Raw genomic sequence first — 18,767 nt, 5'->3', positions numbered from 1 at the left:
CACAAAATAATCAAATTGGTGAAGTGAAAAAAAGAACTTGTTTCAAGAAAGTCTAAAAAATACATCACGGAAAAGTGGTGCGTGCATATGTATTCACCCCCTTTGCTATGAAGCCCCTAAATAAGATCTGGTGCAACCAATTACCTTCAGAGGTCACATAATTAGTTAAATAAAGTCCACCTGTGTGCAATCTAAGTGTCACATGACCTCAGTATACAGTGGGGCAAAAAAGTATTTAGTCAGCCACCAATTGTGCAAGTTCTCCCACTTAAAAAGATGAGAGAGGCCTGTAATTTTCATCATAGGTACACGTCAACTATGACAGACAAATTGAAAAGAAATATCAGAAACTTTGAACATCCCACGGAGCACCATTAAAATTCATTATAAAAAAATGGAAAGAATATGGCACCACAACAAACCTGCCAAGAGAGGGCTGCCCAACAAAACTCACAGACCAGGCAATGAGGGCATTAATCAGAGGCAACAAAGAGACCAAAGATAACCCTGAAGGAGCTGCAAAGCTCCACAGCGGAGATTGGTATCTGTCCATAGGACAACTTTAAGCCGTATACTCCACAGAGCTGGGCTTTACGGAAGAGTGGCCAGAAAAAAGCCATTGCTTAAAGAAAAAAATAAGGAAACACGTTTGGTGTTCACCAAAAAGGCATGTGAGAGACTCCACAAACATATGGAAGAAGGTACTCTGGTCAGATGAGACTAAAATTGAGCTTTTTGGCCATCAAGGAAAACGCTATGTCTGGCGCAAACCCAACACCTCTCATCACCCCGAGAACACCATCCCCAGAAGCATGGTGGTGGCAGCATCATGCTGTGGGGATGCTTTTCATCGGCAGGGACTGGGAAACTGGTCAGAACTGAAGGAATGATGGATGGTGCTAAATACAGAGAAATTATTGAGGGAAACCTGTTTCAGTCTTCCAGAGATTTGAGACTGGGACGGAGGTTCACCTTCCAGCAGGACAATGACCCTAAGCATACTGCTAAAGCAACACTTGAGTGGTTTAAGGGGAAACATTTGGAATGGCCTAGTCAAAGCTCAGACCTCAATCCAATTGAGAATCTGTGGTATGACTTAAAGATTGCTGTACACCATCGGAACCCATCCAACTTGAAGGAGCTGGAGCAGTTTTGCCTTGAAGAGACTTGCAGCTGTACCCCAAGATTGCTGTACGGCCATCTTTCCCAGGATGTCATCAGGGATGGTCATGCCTTACCCCAAAAGACTTGCAGCTGTAATTTCTGCAAAAGGTGGCTCTACAAAGTACTGACTTTGGGGGGGTGAATAGTTATGTACGCTCAAGTTCAGTTTTTTTGTCTTATTTCTTGTTGTTTCACCCCAAAAAATATTTTGCATCTTCAAAGTGGTAGGCATGTTGTGTAAATCAAATGATACAAACCCCCCAAAAATCAATTTGAATTCCAGGTTATAAGGCAACAAAATAGGAAAAATGCCAATGGGGGTGAATACTTTTGCAAGCCACTGTAATTGTATGTGTGGGGTACAGAGATGGGGTAGTCATTCAAAAATCACGTTAACACTATTATTGAACACGGTATGAGTCCATGCAACTTATTATGCGATTTGATAAGGACATTTTTACTCTTGAACTTATTTAGGCTTACCATAACAAAGGGGACATTTCAGCTTTTCATTTTTGTATGAATTAGTACAAAAATTTGGAAAACATAATTACACTTTGACATTATGGGGTATTGTGTGTAGACCAGTGGCAAAACAAAATCTAATTTAATCCATTTTAAATTTGGGCTGTAACACAACAAAATGTGGAAAAGTTCAAGGGGCGTGAATACTTTCTGAAGGCAAGAATACTTTTCCTACATTAGGAAAATTTGGCGTCAGACGAGTGACCATGAAGACTTTTTAATTTATCTGACATTTGAGAATTTTACCGTTACCGGTCATCCATTATGCACTGGGTGAGGAACCCATTACGCAGTCCACCCACGCAGTCAGCACCATCAATAAACAAGGGATATTAGCCAAATGAGCCACATTTACGTGTCCTTAAAAACAGCCTATAACTAATTACAAAAAAATAATAATAAACGAGTGTTTAGATGTGTAGTATATGCAAATCTTTATAGCCTATTGTTTTATTGGTTTCTATTTTCCTAAAACAATAAATAATCCACCTCATGGTTCAGCTGTCGGAGATTTATTGATATAAATATCTATTGATATAGGCCTCCAATGTATTCTATTAATATAAAATATATATATATGAGAGAGAGAGAGAGAGAGAGAGAGAGAGAGAGAGAGAGAGAGAGAGAGAGAGAGAGAGAGAGAGAGAGAGAGAGAGAGAGAGAGAGAGAGAGAGAGAGAGAGAGAGAGAGAGAGAGAGAGAGAGAGAGAGAGAGACAGAGAGAGAGAGAGACAGAGAGAGAGACAGAGAGCAGAGACAGAGAGAGAGAGAGAGAGAGAGAGAGAGAGAGAGAGAGAGAGAGAGAGAGACAGAGAGACAGACAGACAGAGAGACAGAGAGACAGAGAGACAGAGAGCGCATCCCCCGGCGCACCGTTAAATCCATTATAAATAAATCGAAAGAAATGGCACAACCGCGACTCTGCCTAGAGAAGGCCATCCACCGAAACTCAGTGACCGGGTAAGGAGGGCATTAGTCAGAGAAGCAACCAAGAGGCCAATGGTAACTGTGAAGGAGCTGGAGAGATCCACAGCTGAGACGGGAGAAACTGTCCATGGGACAACTAGTACCCAGGTGCTTCACAAAGCTGGGCTTTATGGAAGAGTGCTGAGAAGAAAGCCATTGCTGTAAAAAAAAAAAAAAAAACATATCAAATCCTGTTTGGATTTTTGCCAAAAGACATGTGGGAGACATAGCAAACATGTGGAAAAAGGTTCTCTGGTCAAAGCCAAGACTGCTCATCGCCCTGAGAACACCATCCCCATGGTGAAGCATGGTGGTGGCAGCGTCATGTTATGGGGATGCTTTTCATCGGCAGGGACTGGGAAACTGGTCAGGATTGAGGGCACGATGGATGGAGCCAAATCCACAGAAACCTGTTTCAGTCTGCAAGAGACCTGCGATTGGGGCAGAGGTTCACCTTCCAGCAGGATAATGACCCTAAACACACAGCCAAAGCTACACTGGAGTGGTTTAAAAACAACAACCTGAATGTCTTAGAATAGCCCAGTCAATGCCCAGACCTCTATCCAACTGAGAATTTGTGGCAAGACTGGAAAATTGCTGTTCACCAATGGTCCACATCCAACTTGACTGAGCTTGATCAACTTTGTCAAGAAGAATGGACCAAATATTGCAGGATCCAGGTGTGCAAAGCTGATAGAGACTTACCCAAAAAGACTCACAGCTGTAATTGCTGCCAAAGGTGCTTCTACCAAGTATTGACTCTGGGGGGTGAATACTTATGCAACCAACACATGTATTATTATTTTTTTTTTATAAACTTTTGTCACAAAAAAATCTTTGCACCTTAAAAAGGTGTTAAGTATGTTGTGTAAATCAAATGTAAAAAATACCAATTAAATCCTTTTTAATTCCAGGTTTTAACACAACAAAAAGGGGGGTGAATACTTATTTGTGCAAGGCAGGAGGCTAATTTGTTAATTTTCAATTAGAATATTTTTTATAAAGATAAGTATTATATTGTTAGATTATAGGAGTAAATCCGGTAGGCCTAAAAACATTCTTCCTCACCTGAAGTTCAACTGTCGGTTGGAGTCAGTTGTAGCGCCGGGGTGCACTGCCTTCATATCATAGGCCTGCAGTATAATATGCTAATAGCCACACCACACCAAACCTTCACAAACGTTTCTTAACTTTATCAGGATAATATCAAAAAGTAAGTCAAGCTATTGTTTATAGGGAAAATATGAGCAGGATATTATATTGTGGCAAACACAACATTACAGTTGGAACTTACTTTGGCCAAAGAAAATGCCTCAAAAGACTTGAACAGGCTATATTGCTGCTATTACCAAGAAAGGCTAGTGACTACCGTACCCAATAGGCTAATGATAATGTACGTACAGAAAACTGAGAACATCCTCTCCCCATCTGTGACAACAGGATAGCTGTTTTTTTTTTCCAGCAATTGGAACAGCAATCAGAACAATTTTCTTTCACCTGGAAAATGATTTTTCCCCTGGGAAAAGAGAGAGCGAGCGGCTGCTCAACACAGCAGAAGGCGCCAGCAAAACAGGTACAGGGGCATGCAGGCCCACACTTCTACTACAGGAATCATGAGGATACTTTACTGTTTGACCAAATCATGGTTTTAGCCTCCTAAAAAAAAAGAGGATGTTTTTTGTGAGGTGAATGAATGTGCAGCCCGCACCGATGCGAACACATTTTTTATTGTACCTGCACAGCCAAGTCTAAGGGTCGCAAAATGCGACTAAAATGCCCTGCATTGTAGGCTTTCACTATAGGCATACCCTCTAACTTTCAATGAAAAAGGCCTCCATCTTCGCAATCAACAGTAGCCTAGGCCAAGGCTCCTCTCTCGCTTTCTCTCTCTCTCTCTCCACAGCAGCTGGACAGCCCTGGACAATTTGGCCGGCTACAATTCTATTAATCAGCTTTTCATTTATTTTATCGGCCAAAAGCCGGCAATTACCAGCTAACGGAAACCCTGTCCTACACATAACACATGCAATATTCCTCTTGGTCTCTAGGGTGACTGAAGTAACATAGTTAGTCCTATTTACATGAGGAAACGGAGTAAAGAAGTAGTCCTACTCACCGAGACGGCCATCTTTCCCAGGATGTCTTCAGGGATGGTCATGCCTTTATCGATCACCTGCTTGTAAAACTTATCCAGAGAGGTGTCCATCAGCTCCATACAGATCCACACATCACCCTGGGAACACAGGTGAAACATGGGAAGGTCAGATTGGGGTGAGAGTTTAGGGGTTAAGGGGGTGAGGGGCAGGTACCGGGATGGAGAGAGGGGTAGAGGGATGTAGAGAACGGTATTGGGAACGGAAAAAGTGGGCTATGGAGAGAGCGGTAGAGGGAAGGATTGGAAAAACAGAACCACATTCCAGAGACACAGATTGGCTAACAGGAAGGAGCTTTTTCCAATGTGGTCCACTTCGGAGGGATATCCTGTGGAACGCTCTCTTCAAGCGGTAGGTAACTACATCCGGTATCAGGAATTCTTTATTTGTTTCTCTTGACTACAACATACAAGGTTCTATCAACTGACATCTCGACATAAGGAAAAGAGCTCATGGTACTTGTCTGTCTGGATGGCAGCCCAGTCCTACAGTACAATGTCTTGTGTAAATCAGGAAGTCTTATGTTCCAGATACACTACATGACCAAAAGTATGTGGACACCTGCTCGTCGAACATCTCATTCCAAAATCATGGGCATTAAAATGGAGTTGGTCCCCCCTCTGCTGCTATAACAGCCTCCACTCTTCTGGGAAGTCTTTCCACTAGATGTTGGAACATTGCCGCGGGGACTTGCTTCCATTCAGCCACAAGAGCATTAGTTAGGCCTGGCTCGCAGCCGGCGTTCCAATTCATCACAAAGGTGTTCGATGGGGTTGAGGTCAGGGCTCTGTGCAGGCCAGTTAAGTTCTTCCACACTGATCTTGATAAACCATTTCTGTATGGACCTCACTTTGTGCACGGGGGCATTGGCATGCTGAAACAGGAAAGGGCCTTCCCCAAACTGTTGCCACAAAGTTGGAAGAACAGAATCATCTAGCATGTCATTGTATGCTGTAGCTTTAAGATTTCCCTTCACTGGAACTAAGGGGCCTAGCCAGGACCATGAAAAACAGCCCCAGACCATTATTCCTCCTCCACCAAACTTTACAGTTGGCACTATGCATTCGGGCAGGTAGCGTTCTCCTGGCATCCACCAAACCCAGATTTGTCCTTCAGACTGCCAGATGGTGAAGCGTGATTCATCACTCCTGAGAACGCGTTTCCACTGCTCCAGAGTCCAATGGCGGCGAGCTTTACACCACTCCAGCCGACGCTTGGCATTGCGCATGGTAATCTTAGGCTTGTGTGCGGCTGCTCGGCCATGGAAACCCATTTCATGAAGCTCCTGACAAACAGTTATTGTACTGATGTTGCTTCCAGAGGCAGTTTGGAACCCGGTAGTGAGTGTTGCAACCGAGGACAGACAATTTTTTTGCACATTGCGCTTCAGCACTCGGCGGTCCCGTTCTGTGAGATTGTGTGGCCTACCACTTCGCAGCTGAGATGTTGTTGCACCTAGACGTTTCCACTTCACAATAACAGCACTTACAGTTGACCGGGGCAGCTCTAGCAGGGCAGAAATTTGACAAACTGACTTGTTGTAAAGGTGGCATCCTATGAAGGTGCCACGTTGAAAGTCACTGAGCTCTTCAGTAAGGCCAGTCTACTTCCAATGTTTGTCTATGGAGATTGCATGGCTGTGTGCTCGATTTTATACACCTGTCAGCAACGGGTGTGGCTGAAATAGCCGAATCCACTAATTTGAAGGGGTGTCCACATATTTTTGTAGATATGAAGACGACAAAGTAAGTTGCTAATAACTGCTTCTCTGAACATACAGATGAGTCAAATATATAGGCACCCATGCATGATTCACAATTTCTTCTAAAATAAGTTGACATTTAAAAAAAACTTTTGGTGTTCACATTTTGTTTGATTTACAACTGATCAAAACTGAAATTAAGATTTTGCACTTCATAGTCAAAAATGGCCTGGACTAAATTATTCAAAAATCGGATTATTTTGGTTGGAGACGGAGTGATCCTTGGAAAGTGTCATTTATCCTCCTCTTTGTAAGTTGCAGGTGCCTACTGGGTAAAAATAGCCATCCAACTAGTTTTGAAAAGATAAAAAAACTGTTGCACTCCATTGTAAAGTGTAAGGGTGCCAATATATTTGACAGCATCTTTACAAGGCTCTGTCCTCCGACATCTATGTAATGACATTGTTCAACATAGTAATGAACTAGATCAGCAGTAGAGGAAACCCAAGAAGAGTAGCTGTTGTGATTGTAACAACTTATGGGGATCCAACTACACTAATAAACAATTAATAAACAATTAAAATAAGCTACACCTAAAGGTTGTTGATTGTAAAGCGTCTTTGGGTTTTAGAAAAACACTACATAAGACTTAAGTATTAAATATTATTTTATTTGAATGTTTTATTATTTTTTATAAAGAAGCTGGCTACCTCTCTGAAGAGTGCGCCGTAGAAGGTGACTGTGTAGAAGCAGTCTACTGTCCTCATAGAGATGTCCAGGTCCATCAACAGTCTCTTCTGTTCCTGGTTGTTCACTGTGGCCCGGATCCTCTGGGGTGGGAGAGAAAGGACATCAAATCCATCCATCCATCCATCCAACTTATTACATCAATAGCCGTCACCATGGCTGTGTTTACACAGGCAGCCCAATTCTGATCTCTTGCCCCAATTGTTGGCGTAAGAGCTGATCTGATTGGTCAAAAGACCAATTAGTGGGGAAAAGATCAGAATTGGCCTGCCTGTGTAAATAAAGCCAAAGTGCTCACCTATAGTAACTTGACAAAGGCCGCGTTTACACATGCAGCCTAATTCTGATATTTTTCCACTAATTGGTCTTTTGACCTATCATATCAGCTCTTTTGCCAATAATTGGGCAAAAGATCAGAATTGGGATGCCTGTGTAAACATAGCCATAGATCCCCTTAAAGAGAACACCAGTTACAGCATCAAATGTCGCAGACCTTGACTGCCATGATCAGGCCACTGGGCATGTGCCTCATCTTGTCCACCACACCGTACGCCCCTCTCCCCAGCTCGCCAATCTGCTCCAGGTCATCTGCCTTCACCACAAAGTTCTGCTCAGGACAGGCAGAGAGGGAAGAGAGCAGTGTCAGGCTCAAACATTAAACGGGTGACACGATGATGTAATAAGATAAACAAATAAAAAATAAATCACCCTTCCTTCCCTTCTCCCTTACTTCCTTGATGTAATCACTGAACACAAAATTGAGAGGGGTAAAAATATTGAGTCACTAGAAACAGAGAGCGAAAAGCACTAAAAGGAAAACTAGGTCTAATCTCCCAACAACAGTGTCATTCTGGCTGGGGGTATTCCTCTTTGTCAGAGAGTGCTGCCTCAGCTCGGAGCTGTCTTTATTCAAACAACTCCTCCAACCAACAGCTGTTATCAAGAGGGAAAGCATTGAACATTGAGAACACTAAATATATATAGTCTCTGGTAAGGGGGGGCTGAGTCCAAAGACACCGCAAATGACCCTTTTCATCTAAAATAATGGTTTAAGTAAAGAATGGGATCTTCTGTCCTTTTCTCACTTCATACATGAACAACTAAATCAATGGCTGCCCTGACTTTGACTTCAGGCTAAATTATAAGAGGAAAAAAAGCCGGCATCTTTGCCAATGGAAAATTCCACTTATTTGATCAGTTTAAAATAAATATTTTTACTGCCCGTCAGGCAGTAAAACACATTCCAGTCTGCCTACAATCAGAAGTGTTCAATCCGAGTCGTAATGTTCGCTAGGGCGTTCTATATGGCTCACAGACCCTTAATTGAGCCAAGCTTTCAGCTTTCTGTATCCAGACCACAGAGAGAGGACCTTACTCAACCTAATGCGGCGTTCAGACGAGGGACGCAAAAACCGCCATAGCAGTCGGCATAGTGGGACAAGAAAGCAAGAAAGAAGGCGATGGCAAAAGCAAGCCAGCACGACAGCAAAGATTTTTATAACAAACCCAAGATAGATCAGAGCCTGTCAGTTCCAATGGGAGCAAATGAATCATAGTGGGCAGAACAAGCAAGGAGGTGGGCAGAGCCAAGCATGAGCTAGTGAGATCCTATTGGTGCGTTCTAGCATTTATTTGCATATTTCCGTTAGGGAACGCCTACTCTGCGAAGTGCGTGTAATAACTCAATTCTCCCTTGCACTCCTTCTAAACAATGCAATTTTTTAAAACTTTGGCAAAATGTAAAGTCTACAAAACACAGTCCACTCTGTTTGTTACAGATTCTAGGTTGGGAAACAAAAAACTGTATGGAGATCAAATGTCTCATCAATGAGAAAATTAGCAGAATGTCGGCCAAAGTCCATCTCGCTCCATCTTCTCCCACTGCCAGCCACTGGGCGTCCTCTCATCAACATATTTGGTTGTGAGTGGAAACGCCAATCGAATGCTTCACATTTATACATCCAGTGAAATATCTGGCTCATTGTTCTATCTGTGATGAATGTATGCGTTGCTATGGTGATTTCAGTAAACAAACAGTGCAAATCAACATCCGGTAGAAAACAACGCTACGGCAGACAGCAAAAGTTGAAATATTTGAACTCTGGCGGCAAGTCCCGTTTACTGTGGCGGCTGATGGCATTACACCGCCAGCCTCAACTGCATTTACCGTCATGCTCTCAATGAAAACAAAGACATCCGGTTTGCAGTCTACCTCGTACCATCTAAAAACTCAGTATACATAAGGTTACAACAACTACACCCAGATGTCAAACCTGAAGTTTATGTGCTTCAGTTTTAAATAAAGGTTTAGTCAAAGGAACGTGTGTGGGGAAGAACACAGTGGTAGACGAAAGGTAAGAATGTGAGAGACTGTAAAATATACTGAACAGTTCAGTGAACATGAATACAGATGAGATGTGGTAAATAGTACCTTCTCTCCAATGGTCACACAAGCTTTCGAATCCAAATCTCTTGGGGGTCTGTAAAGTAGTCAGACAGTTGTTAGGATAAAAAAAAAAACTTTATGTACGAAACGATTTTGTACATCAACTGCATGCATTAATTCATTAAGATTTCAAAATGTTCTGGGGAAAAACTGCATGTAAATGTTTTTTTTTGACACTGAAACTGTACTCTATCAACAATATTCACTAGCACATTTTTTCCAAAGACATCAGTTTGTGAACCACTTATCGGTGAACGCATCCAAAAGGTAATCTCTAACTAGCCTCCTCTCTCCTCATTAGTCATGGAAGGAAATGCAGCTGTCACTGACATCTTTAGGATCATCAAGTTGATTTAGCAGCATCATATCCGTATTACCATGCCTCATAGAAAAACAGGGTAACACTTTATATTAAAAGGGAAGGTTGCGCAATATATTTCCATAAATCTAACCATGTAGATTGGTGATATTCCCTCTAAAAACAGTCTTTATGCAAAAGCTTATTAAGAAATAAATAATTATAAACTTATATTTTCGCAATTTGAATTACATTTATCATAAACTCATACCAACAATACATTGAGGCTTTGACGTCAAGAGGAGGGTGCACTGTTTACCGGTAGGCGTGTTTGGTCTATTGGGAAAAAAGTTGGACCGCTTGGGGCAGAATGGTTTCGGGGAAATCCCCGGCGCTTCAGTCTCACTTTGTCCCAAAGGATTACGATGGCTACCAACAGTGGAAGACTAGATTCACCATGAATCTGAGGCTAGTAAAAAGGGGTTCTGTGTCCATATAGACTCCAAGTCCACTGACACCACCGGTGTTACAGCAAGACAGCGGGCGGCTTTGGTGATGGAGGCGAATCGGGTAAGTAGGTACTAGTGCCCAACGCATTTTGTCATGTTATGTTGCTAGTAGATTATAAAAAAACAAAAAGAAAGCCAGCTATCTACAGTGAGGGAAAAAAGTATTTGATCCCCTGCTGATTTTGTACGTTTGCCCACTGACAAAGAAATGATCAGTCTAGAATTGTAATGGTATGTTTATTTGAACAGTGAGAGACAGAATAACAAAAAAATCCAGAAAAACGCATGTCAAAAATGTTATAAATTGATTTGCATTTTAATGAGGGAAATAAGTATTTGACCCCCTCTCAATCAGAAAGATTTCTGGCTCCCAGGTGTCTTTTATACAGGTAACGAGCTGAGATTAGGAGTACACTCTTAAAGGGAGTGCTCCTAATCTCAGTTTGTTACCTGTATAAAAGACACCTGTCCACAGAAGCAATCAATCAATCAGATTCCAAACTCTCCACCATGGCCAAGACCAAAGAGCTCTCTAAGGATGTCAGGGACAAGATTGTAGACCGACACAAGGCTGGAATGGGCTACAAGACCATCGCCAAGCAGCTTGGTGAGAAGGTGACAACAGTTGGTGCGATTATTCGCAAATGGAAGAAACACAAAAGAACTGTCAATCTCCCTCGGCCTGGGGCTCCATGCAAGATCTCACCTCGTGGAGTTGCAATGATCATGAGAATGGTGAGGAATCAGCCCAGAACTACACGGGAGGATCTTGTCAATGATCTCAAGGCAGCTGGGACCATAGTCACCAAGAAAACAATTGTTAACACACTACGCCGTGAATGACTGAAATTCTGCAGCGCCCGCAAGGTCCCCCTGCTCAAGAAAGCACATATACATGCCCGTCTGAAGTTTGCCAATGAACATCTGAATGATTCAGAGGAGAACTGGGTGAAAGTGTTGTGGTCAGATGAGACCAAAATCGAGCTCTTTGGCATCAACTCAACTCGCCGTGTTTGGAGGAGGAATGCTGCCTATGACCCCAAGAACACCATCCCCACCGTCAAACATGGGGGTGGAAACATTATGCTTTAGGGGTGTTTTTCTGCTAAGGGGACAGGACAACTTCACCGCATCAAAGGGACGATGGACGGGGCCATGTACCGTCAAATCTTGGGTGAGAACCTCCTTCCCTCAGCCAGGGCATTGAAAATTGGTCGTGGATGGGTATTCCAGCATAACAATGACCCAAAACACACGGCCAAGGCAACAAAGGAGTGGCTCAAGAAGAAGCACATTAAGGTCCTGGAGTGGCCTAGCCAGTCTCCAGACCTTAATCCCATAGAAAATCTGTGGAGGGAGCTGAAGGTTCGAGTTGCCAAACGTCAGCCTCGAAACCTTAATGACTTGGATAAGATCTGCAAAGAGGAGTGGGACAAAATCCCTCCTGAGATGTGTGCAAACCTGGTGGCCAACTACAAGAAACGTCTGACCTCTGTGATTGCCAACAAGGGTTTTGCCACCAAGTACTAAGTCATGTTTTGCAGAGGGGTCAAATACTTATTTCCCTCATTAAAATGCAAATCAATTTATAAAAAATTTTAACATGCGTTTTTCTGGATTTTTTTGTTGTTATTCTGTCTCTCATTGTTCAAATAAACCTACCATTAAAATTATAGACTGATCATGTCTTTGTCAGTGGGCAAACGTACAAAATCAGCAGGGGATCAAATACTTTTTTCCCTCACTGTAAGTGCACCGGGTCATGCAAAACTAACTGACCCACTCAGATCTAGCATGGTGTTTGGGGATGGAATAAGCTCGTTTTAGCCAGTTTGGGTATAGATGTTCAATGTCTAACGTTCAATGTCTAAAATGCTTAAACCACAACAGGAGACAATTTTTTAGGTCTGGGAAAAATCTAAGACATTTCCTTTTTGGGTGTAGATACCCTTTAAAGTGACAATATGTAACTTTTTGGGCGAGACCTTCAAATTCACATAGAAATGTGAGTTATAGATCTGTCATTCTACTTGAAAGCAAGTCTAAGAAGCGGTAGATCTGTTCTATGTGCGCTATATCTATCCTTCCCGTTCACCACAGGATTGATGCAAATAATCATTATATAATTCTGCCAGATATGCATAGTCTACTTTGTAGTTAACATTTAATTGAGAAGGTTTTTGGGAAAGCCTTTCCATCTACCAGAAGAGGTTGTCATTAGCATCAAGCTGACGTCTACATAGTGGCAGACAAACACGAACACACAGATGGAGGCATTCCCGCTCCCATTGCCTCTTCAGACAGTTGAAGGAAAATACGAATCACTTATGCATTTTGTTAATGTCTTACCATCTTGAGCAAATCATTTAATGCTCTAATAAATTCAATATATTTAGTTGATTTCCTACTAACTCTTCTACTTGGAAGCCAAAATGTTCCCAAACTGGAGATTTAAATGATGGAGTATCCTCCAATTCTGGTTTATCGACCCCCCGACATACAGAACTAGTTCCCGGCTGCGCCTCACAAAATTACAGTTTGAAATGCACCTATTAAGATTTGAATTTTGATCACAATGTGCACATAAGCGCTAGTTGTTTTAACGGAATAGCCTAGTGTTTAAAAAAAAAATTTCTTCATGTATTCATTCAGGTTCACAGTGGAGACCGAACAGAGGTTCCCGTACCGAATGGTTTGATACAAATACATGTACCATTACTACTTTAGTAACTACATTGAAATTGTATAGTGTTGGAGGTGAGCGTTTTTTGTAATTACACAAGGGGAATAATGCAGTGTCGTTGTAATACAAAGAGCTGTGATATATATGTGGTCCTCTGTAGCTCAACTGGTAGAGCACGGCGCTTGTAACGCCAAGGTAGTGGGTTCGATCCCCGGGACCACCCATACACAAAAATGTATGTACGCATGACTGTAAGTCGCTTTGGATAAAAGCATCTGCTAAATGGTATATTATTATTATTATTATTATTATATACAGTGCCTTCAGAAAGTATTCACACCCCTTGACTTTTTCCAAATGTTGTTGTGTTACAGCCTGAATTTAAAATTGATTAAAATAGAGATGTGTCACTGGCCTACACACAATACCCAATAATGTCAAAGTGGAATTATGTTTCTAAATTTTTTAAAACAAATTAACTAAAAATGAAAAGCTGAAATGTCTTGAGACAATAAGTATTCAACCCCTTTGTTATGGCAAGCCTAAATAAGTTCAGGAGTAAAAATGTGCTTAACAAGTCACATAATAAGTTGCATGGACTCACTCTGTGTGCAATAAGTGTTTAACATGTTTTTTGAACGACTACCTCATCTCCACACATAAAATGATCTGTAAGGTCCCTCAGTCAAGCAGTGAATTTTAAACAGATTCAACCACAAAGTCCAGGGAGGTTTTCCAATGCCTCACAAAGAAGGGCACCGATTGGTAGATGGGTAAAAATGAAAAAATCAGAGGCTGAATATCCCTTTGAGCATGGTGAAGTTATTAATTACACTTTGGATGGTGTATCAATACACCCAGTTACTCCAAATATACAGGCGTCCTTCCTAACGCAGATGCCGGAGAGGAAGGAAACCGCTCAGGGATTTCACCATGAGGCCAATGGTGACTTTAAAACAGTTAGAGTTTAATGGCTGTGATAGGAGAAAACTGAGGATGGATCAACAACATTGTAGTTCTCCACAATTCTAACCTAATTGACAGAGTGAAAAGAAGAAAGCCTGTACAGAATACAAATATTCCAAAAAATGCATCCTGTTTGCAACAAGGCACTATATTAATACTGAAAAAAATGTGACAAAGCACTTAACTTTTTGTCCTGAATACAAAGTGTTATATGTTTGGGGCAAATCCAATACAACACATTACTGAGTACCACTCTCCATATTTTCAAGCATAGTGGTGGCTGCATCATGTTATGGGTGTGCTTGTAATCGTTAAGGACTGGGGAGTTCTTCAGGATAAAAAAGAAACAGAATGGAGCTAAGCACAGGCAAAATCCTAGAGGAAAACCTGGTTCAGTCTGCTTTCCACCAGACACTGGGAGATGAATTCCCCTTTCAGCAGGACAATAACCTAAAACACAGGACCAAATCTATACTGGAGTTGGTTACCAAGGAGACAGTGAATGTTCCTGAGTGGCTGAGTTACAGTTGTGACAAATCTACTTGAAAATCTACGGAAAGACCTGAAAATGGTTGTCTAGCAATGATCAACAACCAATTTGACAGAGCTTGAAGAATTTAGAAAATAATAAAATGGGCAAATGTTGTACAATCCAGGTGCGGAAAGCTCTTAAGAGACTCACCCAGAAAGACTCACAGCTGTTATCGCTGCCAAAGGAGCTTCTACAAAGTATTGACTCAGGGGTGTGAACAGTTATGTAAATGAGATATTTCTGCATTTCATTTTCAACAAATTTGCTAAAAATGTCTCAAAACATGTTGTTTTCACTTTGTCATTAAGGGGTATTGGGTGTCAATCAATTTTGAACTCTCAGGCTGCAACACAACACAATGTGGAATAAGTCAAAGGGGTGTGATTACGTTCTGAAGGCTCCGTAAAGAAGACATTGAAGAGAAAAATCTTACGCAGCAGCAGGAGACGGCTGCTCAAACACCTCCTTGGAGAGCTTGAGCCCAGGCTTCTTCTTACCTGAAAGGAGAAAAATAACAGCAATGAACAATAAATACCACAAACACATACACCTAAAAGATTCACATTCAACAGAGTTAGAAAGGAGGCACGACCTGAATCAATTGTAAAGTGGAGTTTCTTCCTGAGTTTAAAAAAAAATGTTCCTTCTAAGTCATCTCAGATGTCTTTTAGTGTATTTCCACTGCAGTAGATCCAGACCGTGAGTCCAACACTTACGGTTGGATGCGGTGAGTGACTCCAGATCCTAATTGAATGTAACAGGCCCTTGCGACCGCAAGCAGCGAGGGGAGATATGTCTGCAGCGTTGGTGGGTTAGAGTGATCTCCATCTGGGAGGTACTGCGCTGAGCCACTGCAAGGTTTAAACGGCTCCATGCCGACGGAAACAGGGCGTTACGGACACTCCTGAGGGTGTGTGAGTGACAGGTTGCCGTCGCCGACAAAGAGTGTGTGTGCACGCGTGTGTTCACCAGAGCATCTGGATCACACCTCCCCTAACTGGATCACGGAACCTAGTGCTTCCACACACAGAACCAATAGAAGAAAATAAAAAAACAAGTGGAAACCCCACCCACCTGGTACTCCAGGCAGACTAAAGCAAACGCTCAATATATTTTTTTAAAGACCTCTAATATAATTTTAATCCTGCTCACTCACACAGCATGGCTACACAGACATGCTCACACTTTAAAGATCTATGTACTGACTAGTTGACGCCACCACCTGGCTATGGGCGGAGTTATTTGACTTGTCCCAGGAGGAGGGAGGAGGCAAATTGCTTATGGTTTGTGGCTTGATCGAAATGTTTGGGAGCGTGAGGAACTGTTTAAAGTAACTGAACATACAGTAGGTATTTGGGAGCTATGCACATTGCACACATACACCCAGCAGTATTTTATGGTAGACACACCTGACAACGCAACGTCTGTGCTATGATGTACTTGCAGGTGCAGTTCTGGTAAGCCATGATGAAACACTCAGTCAACGAACTCAACTAGAATCTTTCACATTTTTAAGAAAAGGTATTTCTATTTGATATTTTATTAGGATCCCCATCTATTCTGAGGAAAACATTAAATCCATTACAGCTCGAGAGGAAAAAAAAAAACATACTGATCGAAACCTCACAAGCACAGACACACAGTCCAGTGTGCCACCACCACCTCTCTGTGCTGTACGGTCACCGTGGCCTCTCACTGCATGCCTCAGGGTTTCCACTTTCCAAAGCAGCTTTGTTGCACCAAAATGTCACTTTGGGCCCCTCCCACGTGCATTAACACAGACAACAATAGCATCTGCAAACTGACACTAGTCACCTAATAGGCCTAAAATCTATGACTATGTTTGAATGGACATAGACCAAACGAGTTCCACTCCACCAACTGCAGGTTTCAGACTAAACATTTTAGTTCCCTGCTCCATTCAACACCCGGAGTGTATTCAGTGACATGAATTGTTCTGAACACTGCAGATAGAAATACAATTGATAGCGCTGACAAACAATACATTGAACTGAACGCTATGCAATATTACATCCTCTTGGACAAGCTCTTCGAGCTTAGTGCTACCCACTGCTCCCTCAAATAGTGCTGTGACATTACAAGGCTTTGCCAAAATAAAAGAACTGGTGAGTGGTTAATATCATGGCTGAGCGCCAGGCACCACCTTCACCAAGCTTTTTCCATGACTAGGCCTTTGCATGCCAATACCAGGCAGGCTGGCAAGGAATTCTGCAGGCAGGTTCTCTCCAGTTCATTACAAGGACTTTGCCAAAAACGAAGAACTGGTGGCAGTAGTTATTATGGTTAAGCACCACCAAGCTTTCTCCATGAATATGCATGCCATGCTGCTAGGCTGACAGGGGGGATTCAGCAAAACTCCACGGTCCTCAGCCTCCCAGTCTCTGGCTCGATGGGATGGGACAAGACGCAGCACGCTCTGCTCTATGGAGAAGACAACAGCTTCCATCTCCAGTCCACAGAGACCAAACACACACAAATCAATCATGACAGCTCCCTGAGATCCCTGCTGCGTGCACTTTGCACACTGACTTAACATGTTACCTATACTGTAGGCTATACATTCATTCACATTTGCATGCATGGGAGACATGTAAGCATAAGGGCAGCAACTCCTAATCATACAACGAGAGTCATGCACGGAGCTGCACGCAAATAGAATTACCTTTGCATTCGCTCACACAGTCACGCATAGCCAAACGAGTCAAGATGTCGCAAAGTGGAGGAAAATCACAACAAAACGGAACGTGCAGCTGAACAAAAAGAGAGCCATGAGAAAACAAGTTTTGATAAGTCATCGAAATAAAAAAGTGCTGAAAACATATTGGCTCGCCATTTAAAAATAAGAGATGGAGAACAAGCTACACAAGGAAGAATACCGGAGTCATGGTACAGCTGGGCCAACTAGCGCAATAATAATATTGCGATAGGCCTATATTGTCAAAAATAAATATCTCTATATGTAACTGTTAAATATTTTTTTTCAATAGATTATAGAATTTACAGTGTACATGGCAGGAATAAGATAATAGGCTGCATTGTCTGTCCTGAGCCAATATAATATTTTCATCTCAAAAACAGGTCTTCTGCAACAGGCCTTCCTAACATTATATAATTCTTGTGTCATATATTTTCACAACTGTGAGAGGAAATTATGGCAAGCTATGCAAATGCGGTCACTGTTTTAAGTTATGCCACATTATCTTGCACAAATTCAAATAAAATATACAAAGTCTCCCCCTTTAGGCTTTTTCCTCGCTGATCTCAGCATTCAATGCAGCCTGAGCTTTATTTTGCATTGCAACCTAATTAAAAATTAGTACATCATTCCCAGTTATTTGCAGCACATGGGCTGAAGACAAGTATGTCGTGAGATGCCAGCGAGAGGTCACTGGGGAGAAGAACTCTATATCGGGATGCCTCTCTCGCTCTCTCTCATGATTACAGCCTCTGGGGGTTCATTGGAACATTCACAATTATCACATTCTCCCTCTCCAGATTTTGTGATCAGGGGTGAAGATAGCAAAACTACAATACCAGAGAGAAGTACCGAAGCCAAGGTAATGGCAAAGAAAAGACAACTGAAGGAGTCTTTGCCCAGCTGTCTTTGCCCCACCTACTGTTAACATGAAATACCACCAACCAAGCAGGTCTAGTAATCTGTTTCCTTCAGCTTTCAACGAAGCCAAGGGAAACATGTCCTGTAAGAGACGGCATGCTAACAGCCAGGGGACTATGCCAGAGTGATCGGTGTTGAAACCAAGGCTGCCTGAGACTGAGTGCTTTGAGCATTGTGAATCTGGAGCAAAAGCTTTGGTGTGAGAGTGCAGCCATGCAGGCCCATGCATAGGCCCAGCCATGCTGATGATTATCCCAAGGTGGCATTCACAGCAGGCGGAACCAACCAACCCGCTCATTCTTCCAAACCCAAACACACACGCATGCCGGGAATTCCAACAATCCCAAAAGTCCCTCAATGGAATTACACAGACACAGAGGAAGATGGATGAATCAGACATCCGCAAGAGGGTTGGCGGGAAGGAGAGAGGGAGTGAGGGA

At 42.4% G+C, this 18,767-nt stretch overlaps 1 protein-coding gene across 1 annotated transcript in view; it reads right to left on the bottom strand.

Annotated features, from left to right (window-relative positions):
- The window catches only part of LOC121547737 (dual specificity mitogen-activated protein kinase kinase 6), a 52,277-nt gene that overhangs the window by 18,561 nt on the left and 14,949 nt on the right, over positions 1-18,767 (bottom strand). Inside the window, exons 2-6 of the mRNA XM_041859152.1 lie at positions 15,124-15,187; positions 9,688-9,736; positions 7,750-7,863; positions 7,220-7,339; positions 4,771-4,887 (exon numbers count right to left, since the gene is read on the bottom strand). Coding sequence (XP_041715086.1) covers positions 4,771-4,887; positions 7,220-7,339; positions 7,750-7,863; positions 9,688-9,736; positions 15,124-15,187 — 464 coding nt within the window. The remainder of the gene's footprint in view (positions 1-4,770; positions 4,888-7,219; positions 7,340-7,749; positions 7,864-9,687; positions 9,737-15,123; positions 15,188-18,767) is intronic.

This window comes from Coregonus clupeaformis, chromosome 31 (genome assembly GCF_020615455.1).
Source record: "Coregonus clupeaformis isolate EN_2021a chromosome 31, ASM2061545v1, whole genome shotgun sequence".
Taxonomy (NCBI): Eukaryota; Metazoa; Chordata; class Actinopteri; order Salmoniformes; family Salmonidae; genus Coregonus; species Coregonus clupeaformis.
This window is presented reverse-complemented; position numbering and strand designations above follow the sequence as displayed.